This window comes from Ahaetulla prasina, chromosome 7 (genome assembly GCF_028640845.1).
Source record: "Ahaetulla prasina isolate Xishuangbanna chromosome 7, ASM2864084v1, whole genome shotgun sequence".
Lineage (NCBI taxonomy): Eukaryota > Metazoa > Chordata > Lepidosauria > Squamata > Colubridae > Ahaetulla > Ahaetulla prasina.
In genome coordinates, this window is record NC_080545.1 from 6,342,594 (window position 1) to 6,366,135 (window position 23,542).

At 43.0% G+C, this 23,542-nt stretch overlaps 1 protein-coding gene across 13 annotated transcripts in view; it reads left to right on the forward strand.

The window, feature by feature from the left end:
- MAGI2 (membrane associated guanylate kinase, WW and PDZ domain containing 2) overlaps window positions 1-23,542 on the forward strand; it is a 755,967-nt gene that overhangs the window by 498,437 nt on the left and 233,988 nt on the right. For all 13 annotated transcript variants that reach the window (XM_058190302.1, XM_058190300.1, XM_058190301.1 and 10 more), the window contains one exon: window positions 14,603-14,682. In XM_058190302.1, the coding sequence (XP_058046285.1) occupies window positions 14,603-14,682 (80 nt within the window). The remainder of the gene's footprint in view (window positions 1-14,602; window positions 14,683-23,542) is intronic.

A 23,542-nucleotide genomic window follows, 5' to 3' on the forward strand; every position in this document is an offset into this window, starting at 1 on the left:
TGGCAGCACCGGCCCTTTGGAACGAGTTACCTCCAGGGTTACGCCAACTCCCCGATCTCCGAACCTTCAAACGGGAACTGAAGACCTTACTATTTAATCGTGCGGGACTAGCCTGAGTGCATTTTAATTAAAATTTTAAATTTTAAGGGTTTTTACGTCGGTCTATGACCATTTTAATTAAATTAGGCCTATTTCATATTTTGTTTTAAATTTGTTTTAGATTTTGTTCTTTATATTATGTACTATTTGTGTTTTTAAAAAGGCTGTAAACCGCCCTGAGTCCTTCGGGAGAAGGGCGGTATAGAAATTAAACTATAAATAAATAAAATAAATAAATGTGCATGTACACAGCACGTGAACCACATACCACAGCACTCGATGAGTAAAAGCTTTGTCACCACTGCCATATGGACTAGTGTCTTAAACCATTTTTGTAGTTTTGAAAGCTTGGCATAATCACAACGATGTTTTCTCATGTAGGCCTCATTATGATGAATATTTTTTGGTTGCTTACATAAAAGATGTAAAGACTTAGCAAATGTCAATTATAAACTAAAATTGGATATCAAGTCCCTTTTATTTCCATCTGTGTATGTTATGCCTCGGTGCAGGCACAAATGTTATGTATATTTGCACGTTGGTTTAATCTTGCAATTACAGGTATTCCTCGAGTTACGACCACCATTGGGCCCAAAATTTATGTTGCTAAATTTCTTAAGTGAGTTTGCCCCGTTTTATAACTTTTCTTGCCGCTGTTCTTAAGTGAATCAGTGCAGGCGTTAAGTTAGTAACACGGCAGTTAAGTGAATCTAGTATCCCCATTGACTTTGCTTGTCAGGCGGTCGCAAAAGGGAATCACGTGACCCCGGGGACACGGCAAGCGTCATAAATACGAGTCAGTTGTCAAGCATCTGAATTTTGATCACCTGATCACGGTGACGCTACAACGGTTGTTAAGTGTGAAAAACGATCCTAAGTCACATTTTTCAGGGCCATCATCGTTAACTACGAACGGTCACTGAATGAACTGTTGTAAGTCAAGGACTACCTGTAACAGTTCCCAGTCTAATAAACATTCAGGGGAAGCTAAGCACAAAGATCTCTATTATCAGTAAAATGGGAGGAGGGCCGGGAATCGGTCCTAACGTTTGAAAATATAAAAATAGAAATAGAAATAAAACATATGAAGAACGGTTGCAGGAACTGGGTATGTCTAGTCTTATGAAAAGAAGGACTATGTCGTGTCCCACTCCTCCGCTGACGGCCGGGTCAGGGAAATCCGAATCAGGCTTGCCTCTGCAGCTCTGCCCAAAGTCCTAGCAAAGTCCTCAGAGCAGGCAGGAGACCAGAAAGTGACTTCAGCAAGATAAGTTCGACTTTTGCCTAACTCAGAGACTGCCAGAAAGCAGGTCCTTTATATAGGCCATGGGGTGTGGCTCCATGACTCAGCACTCATTAAGGCCTGCCCCTCCCTTCCTTCTGTTGCCTCCGCCTCTCCAATCTTCTGATGCGAGGGTCACTCCAATCAGCTGTTGTTGGGAGTAAACCCTCCTCAGGCTCACCTGCTGTGGAGGAGGGGGAGGGGTCTAGCTGCTCCGTTTGCCTGGGCATGGAGTCAGGGCTGGGGCAGGGAGATGCTCCTTCTTCTGCAGTTTGTGTGGGCTGGGGCTGGAAGGCATACATTCCTCCGTGTTCAGGAGCAGATAAGAAGGCCCCGGCTGCTCTGAGGGCGGGCAAGACACAACAGACTAGGGGAGACATGATAGAAAGTCTTCCAATATCTCAGGGGTTGCCACAAAGAAGAGGGAGTCAAGCTATTCTCCAAAGCACCTGAGGGTAGAACAAGAAGCAATGAGCAGAAACTAATCAAGGAGAGAAGCAACTTAGAACTAAGGAGAAATTTCCTGACAGTGAGAACAATTAATCAGTGGAACAACTTGCCTCCAGAAGTTGTGAATGCTCCAACACTGGAAATTTTTAAGAAAATGTTGGATAACCATCTGTCTGAGATGGTGTAGGGTTTCCTGCCTGGGCAGAGGGTTGGACTAGAAGGCCTTCAAGGTCCCTTCCAACTCTGTTGTTGTTGTTGTTGTTGTTGTTATTATTATTATTATATAAATAAGAAAGAGTTGATTCATGCTAAAGGTTACTCAACTAAGTATTAACTGACATGGGGATAATTTTTGTATATCTCATTTTTTCTATGGAGATCATTTTTGTATCCCTCTTTTTTTCTACGTGTTTCACTTTTCTTCTTTATCCTGTAACTGCTATTCCAATAGCAAATCCTTCCTAAAAGTTATTGCATTACATTCTTGATTAAATTATCTTTCCATTGATATATAATTTTATGGTACTACTCCAAAAATAAAGTGGTGTTGTTAAGCTACTTTTAGAAAATGCACTTTTCCCAAAAGGTTCCCACAATTTTGGCCACTATTGTGTGGCTCAGAACAGAAAGCCACCACAAGCTGGAGTTGTTTTAATGCATCCGCTTAGAACCCTCGCAGTGTTTTTATCCAAATACATTACGTCATATGAAATAGTAATAGAGGTTACATAGCAAGTACTTCAAAGGAACATTTTCTTCCCCTTTCTAATATACACTCCATCTATTTCATTCCCCGTTTCTATTTTAAACCCCTGGCCGTTCTCCAAGGATCGCGCTGTATGTGCATTAGACTGACCGAAATAAATGCATAATAGCACTCAGAATTTTCCTGCAGATTTCCCAAGATGGCATAAAGTGATGGTACAAAAATACATTGGGTCACTTTAACTCCACTCTGTCAAATGGGGTGGGGAAGACCATACTTTTCTGAAAGGTGAAATTCATGCATGGGATTTGTCGGCTAGGGTGCACATCTGCCAATCGAGCAGTTCAAAGGCATGCAATTGGGAGCAGATAAACCTGCTAAGCTTGCGAACTGTAAAGCTGATACCTCGGATTCGAGATCCAAATGCTGCTCGATGGGGTGAGCTCCCGTCCTTCCCTCAGCTCCTGCCCACCAACAGTTCAAAAGCATGCAAGTAGATGAATAGGTCCATTTATCATTTAAAATGGGACGTGGTGGCTCGGTGGCTAAGACACTGAACTTGTTGATCTAAAGGTCGGCAGTTCAGCGGTTCAAATCCCTAGTGTCGTGTAACAGGGTGAGCTCCCGTTCCTTGTCCTAGCTTCTGCCAACCTAGCAGTTTGAAAACAGGTAAAAAATGCGAGTAGAAAAATAGGGACCACCTTTGGCGGGAAGGTAACAGTGTTCCATGCGCCTTTGGCGTTGAGTCATGCCGGCCACATAGTAGTAACTGTGAGAGGGATCTTGGAGTCCTAGTGGACAACCATTTAGATATGAGCCAGCAGTGTGCAGCAGCTGCCAAAAAAGCCAACACAATTCTGGGCTGCATGAACAGAGGGATAGAATCAAGATCACGTGAAGTGTTAATACCACTTTATAATGCCTTGATAAGGCCACACTTGGAATATTGCATTCAGTTTTGGTCGCCATGATGTAAAAAGGATGTTGAGACTCTAGAAAGAGTGCAGAGAAGAGCAACAAAGATGATTAGGGGACTGGAGGCTAAAACATATGAAGAACGGTTGCAGGAACTGGGTATGTCTAGTTTAATGAAAAGAAGGACTAGGGGAGACATGACAGCAGTGTTCCAATATCTCAGGGGTTGCCACAAAGAAGAGGGAGTCAAGCTATTCTCCAAAGCACCTGAAGGCAGGACAAGAAGCAATGGGTGGAAATTAAACAAGGAGAGAAGCAACCTAGAAATAAGGAGAAATTTCCTGACAGTGAGAACAATTAGCCAGTGGAACAACTTGCCTCCAGAAGTTGGAAATGCTCCAACACTGGACATTTTTAGGAAAATGTTGGCTAGCCATTTGTCTGAAATGGTGTAGGGTTTCCTGCCTGGGTAGGGGGTTGGACTAGAAGACCTCCAAGGTCCCTTCCAACTCTGATATTATTATTATTTATATTATTATTATTACATGACATATATATTTGTCCAAGCTAATTAGTGCATTTAGTACGGAGTTTTGCTGAACGTTTCTCTAGCGGTGAGACCGGCTGGATTCTTGGCTGACCGAATAGGAACTAAAAAGTTAACGGCGTTGAAATAATCCTTTCATTCTGCGTTTCCCCTCTTGTCTTTTCCCATTTATTCTCCCTGCCAATGATCGTTCGCCTGGAGTGAATGCTTTCAATGGCTTGCCTTGAATGACTTCGGGAGCAGAAGGTGACATTTAGAAAATAATTCTTGGTTTTCCTATTTTGGGAGTTTGCCGTAATTGAAGCTTCGGTTCCGGTAAAGGTTACACTTAAAAAGCACAGCCGAGAATCAGAATGCAAGTGAGGGCGATGTATAAGATGAGGCGTGCTTCTGCAGTTCTTTGCTTCAGAAGAAACGTGCTTTTTTTTTTTTTCTTTTCAAAAGGCAACTGGGGACTTTCTTTGTTTTCCTTGAAGGCGTTTCATCTCCCCCTCCAAGAAGCTTCTTCAGTTCTGACTTGAGTGGCGGAGGATGGAAGGATTTACATTCCTTGCAGACAGCTGGTCGTTATGGGATTCTTGGATGAGAAGCGAAACGTCTTCAAGGAAAACCTAGAATGTCTAGCTGCCTTTTGGAAAAAAAAAAAAAAAATTTGGGGCGAGCACTTGGCTCTGCTCATTCTATTATTAATGCTCTCTTCTGGTCCTTGCCTACTGCCACGATGTCTGGTTATTGGTTGGTGCTTCCTTGGCTGTCGAGATCTGGAAGTCTCACAGGAAGTGGTTTTTTGTGTGTGTAATCTATCTATCTATCTATCTTCTACAATATCTATCTATCTATCTATCTATCTATCTATCTATCTATCTATCTATCTATCTATCTATCTATCTATCTATCTATCTATCTATCTATCTTTGTCTGTCTGTCAATTTATTTGTCTGTCTCTGTCTGTCCGTCCATCCATCCATCCGTCTGTCTGTCTGTCTGTTTGTCTCTCTCTCTCTCTCTCTCTCTCTCTCTCTCTCTCCATCCATCCATCCATCCATCCATCTTTGTCTGTCTGTCAATGTATCTGTATCTATCTATCTATCTATCTATCTATCTATCTATCTATCTATCTATCTATCTTTGTCTGTCTGTCAATTTATCTGTCTGTCTCTGTGTCCATCCATCCATCCATCCATCCATCCGTCCATCTGTCTGTCTGTCTCTCTCTCTCCATCCATCCATCCATCTTTGTCTGTCTGTCAATTTATCTGTATCTATCTATCTATCTATCTATCTATCTATCTATCTATTTAATGCATGCATGGATACACTTCTTACGTGGCTGTCACTTGGCACCGCTGTATCTATCACTACTGCTGTCTTCTGATCCTTGTTTACTGCCACCATGTCTGCTTGACTGGCTAGTACCTGCTTGGCTGTTTGGATGTAGAAGTCCCACAAGAAGAAAGGAAGTGTCTGTCTGTCTGTCTGTCTGTCTGTCTGTCTGTCTGTCTGTCTGTCTGTCTGTCTGTCTCTATCTATCTATCTATCTATCTATCTATCTATCTATCTATCTATCTACATGTGTATGATATTGTATATAATAGATACATAGATAGATAATAGATAGATAGATAGATAGATAGATAGATAGATAGATAGATAGATAGATAGATAGATAGATAGATAGATATAGATGATGGATGGATGGATGAATGAAGAGAGGGAGGAGGGAGGGAGGGATATATAATAGATAGATAGGTAGATAGATAGATAGATAGATAGATAGATAGATAGATAGATATGATGGGTGAGAGGAGAGGAGGAGGATAGATGATAAGAGAGAGAGGGAGAGGGAGGGGAGAGGGAGACAGAGAGGGAGGGAGGGATAGATAGATAGATAGATAGATAGATAGATAGATATAGATGATGGATGGATGGATGAATGAAGAGAGGGAGGAGGGAGGGAGGGATATATAATAGATAGATAGGTAGATAGATAGATAGATAGATAGATAGATAGATAGATAGATAGATAGATAGATAGATAGATATGATGGGTGAGAGAGGGAGGAGGGAGGGATAGATGATGAGAGAGAGACGGAGAGGGAGGGGAGAGGGAGACAGAGAGGGAGGGAGGGATAGATAGATAGATAGATAGATAGATAGATAGATAGATAGATAGATAGATAAGATAAGATAAGATAAGATAGATGATAGACAGATAGATACAGAGGGGGGAGGGATAGAGGGTAGAGATAGATATGATATAGATTCCTTATAGTAGATTAAGCTCCATTTTCTGTCATCATGATTCCCCAAAACATACCAGCAAGATCATAAAACAGATAATTTACTTTGTGGCAGTTTTAAACAGTCTGTGCAGCTAAATTTACTGTGTGTCTGCATATATTTAAGTAAGGGTATTATTCACAGGGGCAGAGAATCCATGTGGATCTTTATATGTGGCTGAGTTTCTACCACCCAATATCCCAATCCCTACAGCGGAGAGATCCTGGTAGCCCAACCGCAGCTGATATAAATTAGATTTGCAATTAGTGAATTAGGGGATCTCAGGGTGGGACTTGTATAGCGGCAAAGCAGGTACAATTTTTCCTAACAGATTTTCTCTGCTGCGGAAATTCAGGCTGAAAGCAGGCGGGTCTGCGGAAGAAGGACCCCAAGGAAGCAACGTGGCTGATGCGGAACTATCAGAGTTAGCGCTCTGCATGTGTAACCCCCCCAAATAAGTCTCACAATCTAACCTTTAACCCAGGCTGTCTTATCCTTGCACCATTCAGACACGATATATTTCTTCTTCGTCTTCTTCTTCTTCTCCTCCTCCTCCTCCTCCTCCCCCCCCCATCCTCCTCCTCCTCCTTCTCCTCCTTCTTCTTCTTCATCTGGAGAGATTTTTATCCCTCTGTTAGAAAGGACATTCCATTCCATATTTTCTGGAACGGTTCGACCAATTTACCCTCACAAAGTGAAATAGGAAATTTAAGAAGACCAAGGAGATCAGGGTATGTAAAGTGACTTCCCTGCACCTATTGGAATTCAAGCATTTCTTAGGAAACAGAATCTGTCCCTCCCATCATGTTGGTCAACTGAGATCCAGGCTACTTCGATTAATCATGATTAAAACCAAATTTCACTTTGGGCGAAGGGAGGGAGGATGGAGTCATTCAACCACGCCATTTTTCTATCTATCTATCTATCTATCTATCTATCTATCTATCTATCTATCTATCATCTATCTATCTATCTATCTATCTATCTATCTATCTATCTATCTATCTTGTTGTTGTTGTTGTTGTTGTTGTTGTTAGTTGCGAAGCCGTGTCTGACCCATTGTGACCCCATGGACAACTATCTTCCAGGCCTTCCTGTCCTCTACCATCCCCCGGAGTCCATTTAAGTTCATGCCGACTGCTTCAGTGACTCTATCCAGCCACCTCATTCTCTGCCGTCCCCTTCTTCTTTTGCCCTCAATCTTTCCCAGCATTAGGCTCTTCTCCAATGAGTCCTTCTTTCTCATTAGGTGGCCAAAGTATTTCAGTTTCCTCTTCAGGATCTGGCCTTCTAAAGAGCAGTCAGGGTTGATCTCCTCTAGGACTGACTTGTTTGTTCACCTTGCAGCCCAAGGGTCTCACAGGGGTCTTCTCCAGCACCAGAGTTCAAAGGCCTCCATTCTTTGGCGCTCAGCCAGATCTATCTATCTATCTACTTGTAAAACCATATATATTTTTTTACATTTTCAAATTCAGAAGTTTGGCTGTTGGGTATTTTTCTATTTATTTATTTTATTTTTTATTTATTTATTTATTTTGTCAATCATATAAAAGAGAACAGGTAAAAGTATAAACCTAATTTGGATACATGAAAAGAGTAAGTAAAAAGGAATATTAGGACAGGGACGAAAGGCACGCTGGTGTGCATATTACAGACATGTTACATGTTACAGACCTCTTAGGAATGAGGTGAGGTTGACAGTGGACAGTCTTAAGGTTAAAGGTTTGGGGAAGAAACCACAGAGTCAGGTAGTGCATTCAGGGCATTAACCACTCTGTTACTGAAGTCATATTTTCTGCAATCGAGTCTGGAGCGGTTTACCTTCAGTTTTGTATCTATTGTATGCTCGTGTATTGTTGTGGTAGCAGTGAACGTGTTACTACCTAGTTGGGTAATGAAACATCTTGGAGAAAACAACTAAGCTTAGAGAGCACCAAGGACCCCACAGTCCTTCTGCTCCTCTCCCGCTTCTCTTCCACTCCACATACCGAGGGGTGGGGCTGCTGGGGGTTCGCAGGGTTTCGGGAGAACCTCTAGCTAAGATTCTATGCAGTTCGGAGAACCCCCAAATCCCACTCCTGGCTGGCCTCGCCCACCCCGCTCGAGGCGTAAGTGCAGGTCACATGTAGAAGCTCAGGGAGGCCAAAAAAACGGGCCTACCGGAAGTTCAAGAAGACCAGAAACGGGCCCATTTTTGGCCTCAAGAGCCTGGGAAAGCTGTTTTCACCCTCCTGGAGGCTCAAGGAAAGCCTCTGGAGCCTGGAAATGGCAAAAAAGCCCCCCACCACCACCACCACACAGGAGGCTGACTAGGCTACACCAGTGGTGAAATCCAAATTTTTTTACTACCGGTTCTGTGGGCGTGGCTTGGTGTGCATGGTTTGGCTTGGTGGGCGTGTCTAGGTGGGCATGGCAGGGAAAGGGAAAGGTAAAGGTTCCCCTGGCACATACGTGCTAGTCGTTGCCCACTCTAGGGGGCGGTGCTCACCTCCATTTCAAAGCCGAAGAGTCAACGCTGTCCGAAGATGTCTCCGTGGTCGTGTGGCCGGCATGACTCAACGCCAAAGGCGCCCGGAACACTGTTCCCTTCCCACCAAAGGTGGTCCCTATTTTTTCTACTTGCATTTTTACGTGCTTTCGAAACTGCTAGGTTGGCAGAAGCTGGGACAAGTCACGGGAAGCTGGGACAAGTCACAAGTCACCCCGTTACACGGCAGCACTAGGGATTTGAACCGCCGAGCTGCCGACCTTTCGATCGACAAGCTCAATGTCCTAGCCCCTGAGCCACCGCATCCCTTTATGGCAGGGAAAGGATACTGCAAAATGTCCATTCGCACCCCACTCCAGGGGGAAGTATATTGCAAAATCCCCATTCCCGCCCCACTCTGGGGCCAGCCAGAGGTGGTATTTGCCGGTTCTCTGAACTGCTTAAAATTTCCGCTACCGGTTCTCCAGAACCTGTTAGAACCTGCTGGGTTTCACCCCTGGGCCATGCCCACCATGGGCACGCCCACCCAGCAACCCCTTGCTAAAGTTTTTGAAGCCCACCCCTGCACAAACCCCACTCCCTTCTAGCACTGATGATGTTACCTAGCTGGGTAATGAAACCTCTTCAAGAAAGCAACCAAGCTCAGAGAGCCGCAAGGACCCCCACATTTCTGTTTCAGTGTCTTAGGAACTAAAAACTGCAATCAACAAAAACTCCAACCTATCAGTCTACTTCAAAGTCAACAGAGAATGTCCAGTCCGAATTAAAACCTGTGACATCCTCTGTGCCTGGCATTAAAAATGTCACACCACTTCTGGCATTAAAAGCAATCAATAGTACCCATGTGCGTGGACTTTGGACAGACTGTTTGATTGTTCATCACCCTTCATTAAAAGAAGAAAAAAAAGACTTAGACAAATGATTAGGTTAGTGAACAAAACGGCGGAGAAATAAAAACTTTCTCAATTCATTCTTACGTGAACAATTCCAAGTGAGTAGCCTCCGAGGTTGTGTTTAATAAACAAAATGTCCGTTACCTAAGAGCTTAGCGGTTGTATGAAGAGAGCAGGAAGATCCGTGTTAGACAAAAACTTGGGAACGCATACCTGTATCTACTTTATCTTTGAGAGGGCTTTGCGCTAATGAAAAGTGTGTTTCTTGCATATGTTTGGACAGCAAAATTCATAACATCTTCTAAGCTTTTTAGTTTACCACATTATGCCCAATTTGAAGGACGATATTTGGACAACATCTATGGAGCTGACTAGAATAGAATAGAATAGAATAGAATTTTATTGGCCAAGTGTGATTGGACACACAAGGAATTTGTCTTGATGCATATGCTCTCAGTGTACATAAAAGAAAAGATACGTTCATCAAGGTACAACATTTACAACACAATTGATGGTCAATATATCAATATAAATCATAAGGATTGCCAGCAACAAGTTATAGTCATACAGTCATAAGTGGAAAGAGATTGGTGATGGGAACGATGAGAAGATTAATAGTAGTGCAGATTCAGTAAATAGTCTGACAGTGTTGAGGGAATTATTTGTTTAGCAGAGTGATGGCCTTCGGGAAAAAACTGTTCTTGTGTCTAGTTGTTCTGGTGTGCAGTGCTCTATAGCGTCGTTTTGAGGGTAGGAGTTGAAACAGTTTATGTCCAGGATGCGAGGGATCTGTAAATATTTTCACGGCCCTCTTCTTGATTCGTGCAGTATACAGGTCCTCAATGGAAGGCAGGTTGGTAGCAATTATTTTTTCTGCAGTTCTAATGATCCTCTGAAGTCTGTGTTTTTCTTGTTGGGTTGCAGAACCGAAGCAGACAGTTATAGAGGTGCAAATGACAGACTCAATAATTCCTCCGTAGAACTGAATCAGCAGCTCCTTGGGCAGTTTGAGCTTACTGAGTTGGCGCAGAAAGAACATTCTTTGTTGTCCTTTTTTAATGATGTTTTTGATGTTAGCTATCCATTTGAGATCTTGCGATATGATAGAACCTAGAAATTTGAAGGTTTCTACTGTTGATACTAAAGAAACTTGTTAGTCAGAAGCGATCCAGCAATAAAACCCAGTTAATAGAAGCCATCCTTCAATCTTGGTTTTACATGATAACAGCTGCAGAACTAAAAGACTTGGTTCACTCCATGGGAAGATACGTTGTAAGGTCATAATTCATACTAAAGGTTACCCAACTAAGTATTAACTGACATGGGGATCATTTTTGTATATATCGTTTTTTCTACGTGTTTCACTTTTCCTCTTTATCCTATGACTGCTATTCTAATAGCAAATGCTTCGTACAAGTTATTGCATTACATCCGGTCCCCTCATCATCTTTGTTGCTCTTTGAAGGGCTGTCCAAGAGAGGTGGAGGTCAACCTATTGACAAGAAGTCACACATGGAGATTTATCAAGGAGAGATTCAATCTAGAAGTAAGGAGAAATTTCTTGACAGCAAAAACAATCAACCAGTGGAACGGCTTGCCTCCAGAATTTATGGATGTTCCATCACTGGAGGTTTTCAAGAACAGATTGGACAGCTGTTTGTAAGGTCTCCTGCTCGAGCGGTTGGGGAAGGGGGTTGGACCGAAGACCTCCAAAGTGCCTTTCAACTCTGTTGTCCCAAAGGAGTGTGGGGTTTTTTTTTCAAGAGGCAACTGGACTTTCTGGTTTTTCTTTGAAGAAGTTGCACTTCTTATCCAAGAAGCTTCTTCAGATCTCCTTCTTAGATAAGAAGTTTCTGGATGTCCTGGATGATTGAGAATCTCCAGAGACTTCCAACTCTGTTATTTTGTTAAGTGCTTCCTTGATGTCATCTTTGGATTGTGTAATACAGGGGTCTCCAATCTTGGCAACTTGACCACTTGTGAACTTCAACTCCCAGAATTCCTCAGCCAGCATGTGCTGGCTGAGGAATTCTGGGAGTTGAAGTCCACAAGAGGTCAAGTTGCCAAGATTGGAGACCCCTGGTCTAATAGACATCTCTCCATCTCATTTATAATCAGCGGTGGGTTTCACATTACATTGCTATCAGTTCGCCATGCACATACGCTCACTTTGTGTGTGCGTGCATCTGATTTGCACGTGCGCCTGCCTTCCGCACATGCACCCGACATTTTGCTCGGGCACTTTGCTCATGCGTGCCTTCTGTGCATGCACCCGGGCTCAAAAACGTGCCTAAAAAGAATGGCATTAAGCCAGGGCGGGTGGGTGTGGCCACCTGTGATTTCCGCTACCAGTTTGGGCAAATCGGTCCGAACCAGCTGAATACCACTTCTGTTTATAATTCTAAAAGTAGTTGTATCCGCTACAACTACACTACAATCCACTACGTAGTAAAAGTATCCACTGGGCGTGAAGAGGGATGGGTGTTTCTAAAAGGTTTCACATGTAACTTTATTGACACGTTGCTGTTGTGTGATCAATTGATTTGGAAAGCTGTCTCTCTCTGTTGAATCGTTTTGCCTGAAACTAGAATTCGTTTCGCCGGTTATTCAAGAGCGGGGTGGAGGGAATTTCTGTTTTAGGTTCAGTCAGATGGACTGTGATTCCTTTCAACACCTGCAAAATATAGATTAGAGATATTATAGATTATCAGAAGGGACCTTCTAGGTCACCTGGTCCAACGCCCCCCACCCCCGCCCAAGCAGGAGACCCTACACCATTTCTGACAGAGGGCAGTCCAGTCTCTTCTTGAAAAGCATTTTCATAATTTTTTTTAAAAATTTTGCATTTATATCCCGCCCTTCTCTGAAGACTCAGGGCCGCTTACACTATGTCAAGCAATAGTCTTCATCCATTTGTATATTATATACAAAGTCAACTTATTGCCCCCAACAATCTGGGTCCTCATTTTACCTACCTTATAAAGGATGGAAGGCTGAGTCAACCTTGGGCCTGGTGGGGCTTGAACCTGCAGTAATTGCAAGCAGCTGCTGTTAATAACAGACTGTCTTACCAGTCTGAGCCACAGAGGCCCTTCCTATGTTGTGGTCCGTCAGCAGCCTATGGAGCTGGCAATGGAGTCGGACAGTGATGAGGCTGAGATGGGGCCAGGGCCATCAGGAAATGAGGTGCGGGACTCCAGAGCCTCCAGAGACTGATAGTAGTGAGGCAGAGGAACAGGAGGAGCCTGTTCCTAATGCACCCATGAGAAGAGCTCCAGAAGGCAAGGGTAGCTCAAGCAGATTGGATGACTCGGGAGTAGGGCCAAGAGATGATTGGCCCCTCCCATAAGGCTTAAAACAGACCAGCACCGGTTTTTCAGCTTTGCCAGAAAACAACGTTGCAGCTGCGTTGTCTGCTTCATCTTCTGCTTAGTCTACATCTTTGTTTTTGTGGCTTCTGGACGTTTGCCAGGAAGGGCCTTTGGCAGTTTGCCTAATTGGACTAAGGTTTGTGAGATAACTGAGGAATTTGTGTTGGGAGGCATTTGTTTTACTTTGAGTTGAACGACTCGAATAAAGTCTGTTCGAATAAAGTTTGTTTTTCCATGGTCTAAGTTTATTACTACCTACTTGGGTCTGGGTCACAACATGCTAGTTGGGTAGGAGCTGGAGAAAGGAACGAGAGCTCATCTAGTCACGGGTCTCAAACTGCCGACCTTTTGGTTGACAGCCCAGTGTCTTAACCGCTGGGCCACCATGCCCCCACAATAATAGCCTACATCATTTGTAGGCTGCTATTATTGCAATGAAGCAAGACTGGTATGACTGGGCTTCAGGAGGGCTTCTCCGGGTCATACTTATGGAGACAGGCCAGGAGTGACAAATAAGGCTGGTTTGGCCTTTCTAAGTTACAAACGTCAGCATGGGCCAGAATGAAAAAACCAAAATAATTCTATAGATACAGATTAACAGAGGTGGAAGGGACCTTGTGGATCATCTAGTCCAACCAACTTCCCAATCAGACCCTACACCATTTCTGACAGTTGGCAGTCCGGTCTCTTCTTGAAAGCTTCCAGGGATGAAGCTTCCACAACTTCTGAAGGCAACTTCTGTTCCACAGGTTGATTATTCTCGCTGTCAGGAAATTTCTCCTTATTTCCAGGTTGAATCTCTCCTTGGTCAGTTTCTATCCATTATTCCTTGTCTGGCCGCCTTTGGGAAATAGTTTGACCCCCGTTCCTCTCTGCAGCAGCCCCTCAAATATTGGAAGACTGCTATCCTGTCTCCCCTCGTCCTTCTCTTCGCTAGACTAGCCATGCCCAGTTCCTTTATATACTTTTATCCACAGAGCCGGGCAAAATACAGAAGAGATGAATGTGGCTTAAATGGGGGGGCCATTCATCATTGACTTTAAGAAAACAGGAACCTGTAACCACAACACTCTCCATCTCGGTCCGTCCCTCTGTTTGTTCAGAAATTATATGTACAAGGTGGTTTGCTTTCACATCAAAACCCGAGCCCGTTCACCCAAAAGCCAGCGAGTGAACAGAGAAGTCTCTTGATTGCACCCCTATTTTTGTGGGAGAATGCTGTAAATTCCTTTTGCCCTGGATGAGTTCTGCATGTACAATGAGGTTAGCTTGGCAACCGTTCCAGCAGGGCTGTTTAATAAAAATAGCAGCGTTGAGGACAAGGCGCCGGGGCTGCCAAAATTAGAGGCTTGCCTCGCACAATTACGCTTTACACCTCCTTCCAGGTCTACTGAGAGCCAGTAAGCAAATCAAGATATGGATTGCAAATTGGTGGAGCTAACCTTTCTGCCTTCTCCCCCTTCGTCTTCCTCCTTTTCCCGTCCCCTGCTTCCTTTTCAACCGGTATGGAAAGGGATCAACGTGATTCCATGGGCAATGTGTCTGACCGGAGCGATCTCTTTTCTTTTCAGCCACAACACAAAGACTACATCATGGCTGGATCCACGCTTGGCGAAGAAGGCTAAACCCCCTGAAGAGTGCAAAGAAAATGGTAGGCTATTAACTTTTTATCGCTGCTGGGGAGGAACAGATCTATCTGTCTATGTATTAGAGAGGAGGAGAGATGGAAGTTTTCTGGGTCTTTGAGTTGTTAACAGGAGAAAATATTTAGAGAGAGGTGTGGCGGGGGGGGAAAGGAGAGTTTAACTGGAGCTGGGAGGCTGCAAATTTGCTCTGGTTTGAGCCTCTAGTTTGCATTTATTTCTAGTCCCGAGTCTGTAATATTCCAGTCTAAGAATAACGACGAGTGTTGGGATTTTGGGGGAGGAGGGGGGGCTTGGAAGCTTTTTTTTCATTCCCATCTTAGTCTGCGGTCCTGAGCTTTAAAATCTCTGCCACGCAAGAGCGTCTGGGGCAATGGTGCACAGCTGGAGCGGGGAATGCGATGATGGGTTTTTGTGTCAAGGGAAGCTCTCTTGCCAGCGTAGTAGTACGCAGCCGGTTTAAAATAAAAACACGAAGAGGGAGGGAAGGCGGGTGGGGGGGGAAGAGGGGAAGGGAAAGTTATCTCTTCTTAAAGGGGTATAATAATAATGATCCTGCCGGAATCGTGTTATTATATCTGCAAAGCTCGTTTTGGTTATTATTATCCTCTCGCTGAACGCATTACGAAAATCCAGCTGATTAGCCCATTGAGCAGCGCTGCCGTTGCAATAATGGAAATCGCACAGATGGGAGGATGTATTATAAATTATCCTTTCTTTTTTCTTTTTTTCCCCTTGGATTTTACCAGCGCAGGAAAGACACACGAGCCTGGGCAATTTAACTGCTCCAGAGAAATTTTTTTTCCCCTTCCTCATCCTTTGCTTTTTCTCAGTCGAGCACGGTTTGTGTCTCAAAATACTAATCGAGGCAACTTGTAAGGATATGGAATTCGTTGAAAAGTGAAGATCAAATGTCCAAACCTGATAATCGAGGAGTGGACACTTTCTCACAAATCCTCATTCGTTTACCACATAAATATCTCCGAGCGCAGAATATTTTTGAAATTCCTTGGTGACACATCGTTAATTCAAATAGTTATTCACTCGAAACCCCCCCCCCAATCTTCTCCCAATATATTTGGATCCTACCTTCAGTAGCTGTGATTCAGAAAACAGAATAACAGGGTTGGAAGGGTACCTCGGAGATCTTCTAGTCTAACCCCCTGCTCAAACAGGAGACTTTATACCAGGGGTGTCAAACTCAATTTTATTGAGGGCAGCATCGGGGTTGTGTTCGACCTTAAGAGGGGGCAGTGTGTGTGTGGGGGGGGGAGCTTGATGTCACTCGTGTTGGGGGCGCCTATGAGGGCCCAAGTGTTCTGCCAGAGGAAATGGAGCGGCGCTCCTGAACTCCATTTTCGCTGGCAGAAGCCCAGTGGGCCGGTTCTTCGCTGTTTCCAGGGCTGCCCCGAGGACCAGATCCAGTTCGCGGGCCTTGAGTTTGACACTCCTGCTTTATACTAGTGGTGAAATGTAAAATTTGTTACTACCGGTTCTGTGGGCGTGGCTTGGTGAGGGGAGGGGTAATGTGACTGGATGGGAGTGGCCAACTTTTTTTTTTTACTTTTAAAAGCATTTTTTTCTACAACCTCTTCGGCCGAAGAGATTGTAAAAAAAATGCTTTTAAAGCCTCTGATGCTCCCAACTGAGCCAAGCGATCATCAGAGGTTTTTTTTACTTTTAAAAGCATCTTTTTTTTTTTTTTTTGCCTTTAAAAGAAAAAAAAAGCCACTAACGATCAGGCAACTCAGTTGGGATTGTCAGAGGAGCCTTTTAAAGCATTTTTTCTACAACCTCTTCGGCTGAAAAGATTGTAGAAAAAATGCTTGTAAAAGCCTCTGATGCTCCCAACTGAGCCAAGCGATCATCAGAGGCTTTTTTTTTTAACTTTTAAAAGCATTTTTTCGGCTGAAGGAAAAATGCTTTTAAAAGTTAAAAAAAGCTGATGAGCGTGCAGCTCAGCTGGACATGGGGGGGCAGGGATTTTTGCCACTGGTTTTCCGAACCACCAGCCGCCGTTGCTACTGGATTGGGCGATCCGGTCCAAACCGAGAGCATTTCATTCCTGCTTTATACCATTCCAAACAAATTGAGGCCCAATTTCTCCTCCAAACCTCCGGTGATATATTTCTGTGATCTCTGTGGTAGCTTATTAGATGTTTGAAAATATCACATCCATCACTGATCTTATTTTACTGGGAGTATTTACATGGTCATTTTATATGCAGAAACTAATGCATCATGAGATGTCCAGTCAGGACCGATATTGCAAAACAAGGCAGGAAAATATAATTCCCTTTCAGCCTTTTAAAAAATACTACACTCTTCTTAATTCCTATCAGGTCTTCCTTCCACTTTTCAACATCCAGGAGGGTCTTCCAAACCCTTTCTGGAAAAAAAATTGGTTGTGATTTTGGGATTGCTTTCAATCTCTGGAATGTCAGTGGAGCTGGGCAGTAATGATACATACATACATACATAGAATAGAATAGAATTTTTTTTTATTTTTTATTGGCCAAGTGTGATTGGACATACAAGGAATTTCTCTTGGTGCATATGCTCTCAGTGTACATAAAAGGACAAGATACGTTCATCAAGGTACAATATTTACAACACAAATGATGGTCAATATATCAATATAAATCATAAGGATTGCCAGCAACAAAGTTACAGTCATACAGTCATAAGTGGAAAGAGATTGGTGATGGGAATGATGAGAAGATTAATAGTAGTGCAGATTTAGTAAATAGTCTGACAGTGTTGATGGAATTATTTGTTTAGCAGAGTGATGGCCTTCGGGAAAAAACTCTTCTTGTGTCTAGTTGTTCTGGTGTGCAGTGCTTTGTAGCGTCGTTTTGAGGGTAGGAGTTGAAGCAGTTTATGTCCAGGATGTGAGGGATCTGTAAATATTTTCACGGCCCTCTTTTTGACTCGTGCAGCATACAGGTCCTCAATGGAAGGCAGGTTGGTAGCAATTATTTTTTCTGCAGTTCTAATGATCCTCTGAAGTCTGTGTTTTTCTTGTTGGGTTGCAGAACTGAACCAGACAGTTATAGAGGTGCAAATGACAGATTCAATCATTCCTCTGTAGAATTTTAGTTCTGTAGAATTTTAGTTCCAATATTTTACAAGCAAAGTTTCTTGCTTGTATCACTTAACTTTTCTGGAGTCTAGGCACAAGACCATCAACCCAAAGCAGACAAGTTGCAGCTGACCGTCTCTACAAGTATATCTGAAACATCTGATATAGGATAAGATATTGCATATAGGATATGCAATAAGAATATGGCATACATCGGTGTGTTTCCCGTTTGGTGGATGATTGTACGCAAAATTCTGTTCTTTTAAAGAAAAACCATCTCCCATTAATATAATAACAAAATCTGCTATAGATTATATGATACATTATAGAACAGAATGATGGAGTTGGAAGGCATCTTTGAGGTCTTCTAGCCCAATCTCCTGCTCAAGCAGGAGACCCTACACCAGGGGTGTCAAACTGACAGCCCACTGGCCGGATGTGTCGTGTCCCACTCCTCCGCTGACGGCCGGGTCGGGGAAGTCCGTATCAAGCGTGCCTCTGCAGCTCTGCCAAAGTCCTATCAGAGTTCTCAAGGCAGGCAGGAGACCAGGAAGTGACTTCAGCAAGATATGTTAGACTTTGCCTGACTCAGAGAATGCCAGAAAGCAGATCCTTTATATAGGCCATGGGGTGTGGCTCCATGACTCAGCACTTATCCAGGCCTGCCCCTCCCTTCCTTTTGCTGACGTTGCCTCTCAACTCTCCGGAAGCGAGGATCTCTCCAGCCTCCAGCTGTTGGTAATCTTAGCTCATGACTGGCTTCACATTCTTCAGGCTCACATGCTGTGGGGGAGGGGTTTAGTTGCTCCGTTTGCCTGGGCATGGTGCCAGGACTGGGGGCTGAAGGCACGTCAGGCCCTTCATCTTGCTCGGCCTGTCCGGGCATGGTGTCAGGACTGGGGGCTGGAGGCATGCCAGGACATTCTTCCGAACTATCAGCGTCCGGCAGGAGATAAGAGGGGCCCGGCTGCGGCAGGGGGAGCAGGCGAGACACAACAGGATGCGTCATGCACAAGCCACGCCCACCCCAGCTCCACGAATAGGAAAATGTCATGAAACATCACGTGACGTCAACGTGATGCGGTGAGTTTGACACCTGTGCCCTATACCATTCCAGAGAAGTGACTGTCTAGTCTCTTCTTAAAAGCCTCCATTGTTGGAGCACCCACAACTTCTGAAGACAAGTCCTTCCACTGGTTAATTGTCCTCACTGTTAGGAAGTTTCTCCTTAATTCCAGGTTGCTTCTCTCCTTGTTTAAGTTCCCATCCATTGTTTCTTGTCTTGTCTTCTGGTGCTTTGGAGAATAGCTTGACCCTTTCTTCTTTTTGGAGCTCCTTAGATATTGGAAGACTGCTATTATGTCACCTCTAGTCCTTCTTGTCATTAAACTAGACCAATGGTAGTCAACCTGGTCCCTACCACCCACTAGTGGGCGTTCCAGCTTTCATGGTGGGCGGTGGGGGTTTTGTCCGATATTGAAGCACTTTCCTTTTTTTTTAATTTAATTGATTTTTAAAAAATTCATAGCATTATTTAAAAACGTTTTCATTAGGTTTTCATAAAATTCCCCGTGACAATTTAAATTTCTGAAAATATACTATTTGTATCGTCCACGCATAAGTTTAGTTCACGTTACGTAAGTGAAACTAAATGGCGCTATAGTGCGGCCGCAAACAAAAGAGCCTCATCCCAGAATAGCTCGCGCATCTCCCCCCACACCACCCAGCTGTAACAGACAATCAGAGTGGGTAGCCGGCGCCCCCCCCAAACCCAATCCACGATGCACGAGAGGCATACGCAGACGATGATACACAGCGCATTACTGTGGAACCGGTGGGCGGTTAGAAAATTTTACTACTAACAGAGATACAAAATTGGGTGCTAGGTATAAAAAGGTTGACTACCCCTGAACTAGACATACCCAATTTCTGCAACGGTTCTTTACATATATATTTAGCCTCCAGTCTCCTAAACATCTGCAATCTTTCCAGAGTCTCAACATATTTTTTTATAATATGGTGACCAAAACTGGTCATGTTTCCACATTCTATCCTTCTGTGTAGATTTTGCAAGAAGAAGGATGTAGGCTAGAAGGCTCAACCTACCTGCATTTGATACGCCTCAAGGTGACACCAGCTTCTTAATATCCATACATTGCTCAGGTGTACAGAATTCAATTTTTTTTTCCACACGGGGCTACTGGTTCAATAAACACATCTCAAACAGCTGAGGTATCCTCAGAGAAAATGCATATTCAAAAGCTTCTTCGAATCAACACGATTATGGATATTTTATGGCACGCAGATTGAAGCAGGAAGAAGATGGAATCGCCGCTTGTCACAAATCTAATTGGAGATCTCATTTCCACATTCCGTCTGCCACCAATATTGAGTTCTCGCTTGTACACTACAGTAGTGGTCAAAATTGTGGAAACTTTTTGGGAAAAGTGTATTTTCTAAAACTAGTTAAGAACACCACTTTTTGGGGAGGAGTAGTACCATAAAATTATATATCAATGGAAAGATAATTTAATCGAGAATGTAATGCAATAACTTTTAGGAAGGATTTGCTATTAGAATAGCAGTTACAGAATAAAAAGTGACAGACGTAGAAAAAAACGAGATATACAAAAATTATCACCATGTCAGTTAATACTTAGTTGGGTAACCTTTAGCATGAATTATAGTCTTACAATGTATCTTCCCATGGAGTGAACCAGGTTTTTCAGTTCTGCAGCTGTTATAATGTGAAACCAATGATGGCCTCTATAACTGGGTTTTATTGCTGGGTAGCTTCTGACTAACATGTTTCTTTAGTCGGCTCCATAGATTTTCAATTGGGTGAAGGTCTGGGCTAATCCTAGGCCATTCCAGCAGTGGAATAGGATTATCTTGAAACTCCCCCCCCCCCCCGCCAAAAAAAACAACAACCAAGTGGTGTTATTAGCCATCAAACCAGGGTGGTGCAATGGTTAGAGTGCAGTACTGCAGGCTACTTCTGCTGATCCCCGGCTGCCAGCAGTTTAGCAGATCGAATCTCACTAGGCTCAAGGTTGACTCAGCCTTCCTTCCATCCTTCCGAGGTCAGTAAAATGAGGACCCAGATTGTTGGGGACAATAGGCTTACTCTGTAAACCGCTTAGAGAGGGCTGTAAAGCACCATGAAGCGGTATATAACTCTAACTGTTATTGCTATTGCTAAACCTCAAAAATACACTTTTCCCAAAAGGTTTCCACAATTTTGGCCACTACTGTACGTTGCAAAAAAATACATTTTCCCCTAAACGGAGTCTATCAAGGTAGCCGGTCTCCAAAGCCTGTTTCAGATGCTGAGTGAAAGTTTGATTTAATTTCCATTTGAATGGGTGCTGTGGAATCGTGAAATAATAGTTATACCGTAGTGTGTGGAAATGCAGGGCCTCTTTTTTATGACCTCAATTGAGCTCACAATTATTGTTGCTGAGCTGAGACTTTGGTTAGGTGAATTTTGCCCCCATTTTTATGAGCTTTCTTGTTGCTAAGGGAATCACCACAGTTGTTAAGTTCATAACACAGTTTTTAAGTCGGCTCCCCGTTGACTTTGCTTATCAGAAGGTCGCAGAAGGGGATCAAATGACTACAAACGTCATAAGTATGAGTCATTTGCCAAGCGTCTGAATTCTGATCCTGTGTCCAAGGGATTTGAAAATGTTTTGCTTCTCATCCAAGAAGCTTCTTCAGTTCTGACCACCTTGATGTGGATGATTGAGAATCTCCGTGGACATCTATCTCCAGATACTTTTCCTTCTATAATCAGAGCCTCGTTTCTCATTTCTTTACCTCGTCTTGGGCATAGTAATATCCACTACTGCCTTCCGACTTTGAAAAAAAAGACGCCATAGATCCGATCGAAAAGAGAGAATAATAGTAAATGCTTCTCTCCTGAACATATCCAGAAAGGGTGGGATCAAATATTTTTGGAAGAAGGGTACTAGCTCTTCCTGTATTGCAGTGCCCATACCACGTAGGTTGCAGAACAAGCAGTGTAGCATTCTTCCAAATATCTGTGTTTTTTTTAATATATTATGGTGTCACCAATGGATTTAATGTGAAGATAGTGGAATAGAATAGAATAGAATAGAATAGAATAGAATAGAATAGAATAGAATAGAATAGAATAGAATAGAATAGAATAATGGGATGGAATGGGATGGAATAGAATAGAATAGAATAGAATAGAATAGAATAGAATAGAATAGAATAGAATAGAATAGAATAGAATAATGGAATGGAATGGAATGGAATGGAATGGAATGGAATAGAATTAATGTGAAGATAGTGGAATGGAATGGCATGGAATGAAGAAGAATAGAATAGAATAGAATAGAATAGAATAGAATAGAATAGAATAGAATAGAATAGAATAGAATAGAATAGAATAGAATAGAATAGAATAGAATAGAGGAATGGAGTGGAGTGGAGTGGAGTGGAATGGAATGGAATGGAATGGAATGGAATGGAATGGAATGGAATAGATTTAGTGTGAAGATAATGGAATGGAATGGCATGGAATGAAGAAGAATAGAATAGAATAGAATAGAATAGAATAGAATAGAATAGAATAGAATAGAATAGAATAGAATGGAATGGAATGGAATGGAATGGAATGGAATGGAATGGAATGGAATGGAATGGAATGGAATAGATTTAATGTGAAGATAGTGGAGCGGATTGGAGAGTAGAGTAGAGTAGAATAGAATAGAATATTCCTTATTGGTCAAGCATGATTTGACACACAAAGAATGTGTCTCCAGTGCAGAAGCGATGCAGGACAATTAACGATTTACGGCCTTCCATAATATTCTTCACACCGCACACTGATACATATAGGGCATTGGGGTGTATGTGTGTGTCTTTGTGTGTTGGACCCTGAAGAAATATTTTCCTAATCACAAGTAAGTGATTTCCTAAATTCCTTTGGTCCTTTGGAACTTGTCTTCCAAATGCCAGCAGTGCATGACAGGTTTAACACGCGGATTTTTATGATCTTTTTTCCAGATAGTGTTTCTTGCCATTTTAATTTTTATTGCTCTATCTCTCCCATAGCATATTTCGTATGGGATCTTTTAGCTCAGTTCAGCAGTGAAACAGGAATAACAAGCTTCGAAGTGGAATAAAAAAATGGTGCCCATGGAGCATTCTTCTAAAGAAGCTAGTAGATGATTTGCTCAATGTGTGTCCTCAATGCTTGGTAGTCATTTCGCCCTCTTCAATATATTGCTGTTGCAAAAACAATGGGTAGAAGGTTGTAATGTCCAAAGTTTCATTTAAAGCAATTTGGCTGGCGTTGGCCATCTGTGAATTCTTTCGAGAGATAGACCCACCTAATTCTTCGATCATTGGGGTGGCTCACTTGTGCTTTGTCATCCGCTAAAGGAATCCAAACAGATTGGCCTGCGTTGTGAAAATGATCGCAATTTGGTTTCCATCTTTGAATCATGGAATGGGTGTTCCACTTCCGGGCACTTGTTTCGGCAATGGCTGGTGTGGGAGATAGGTGATGGTTAACAGATTAACAGATTAACAGAGTTGGAAGGGATCTTGTAGGTCATCTATCCCAAGCAGGAGACCCTACCCCATTTCTGAGAAATGGCAGTCCAATCTCTTCTTGAAAGCCTCAAGTGATGAAGCTCCCACAACTTCCAAAGGCAACTTCTGTTCCACTGGTTGATTGTTCTCACTGTCAGGAAATTTCTCCTTATTTCTAAATTGAATCTCTCCTCGATCCTTATTCCTTGTCTGGCCTT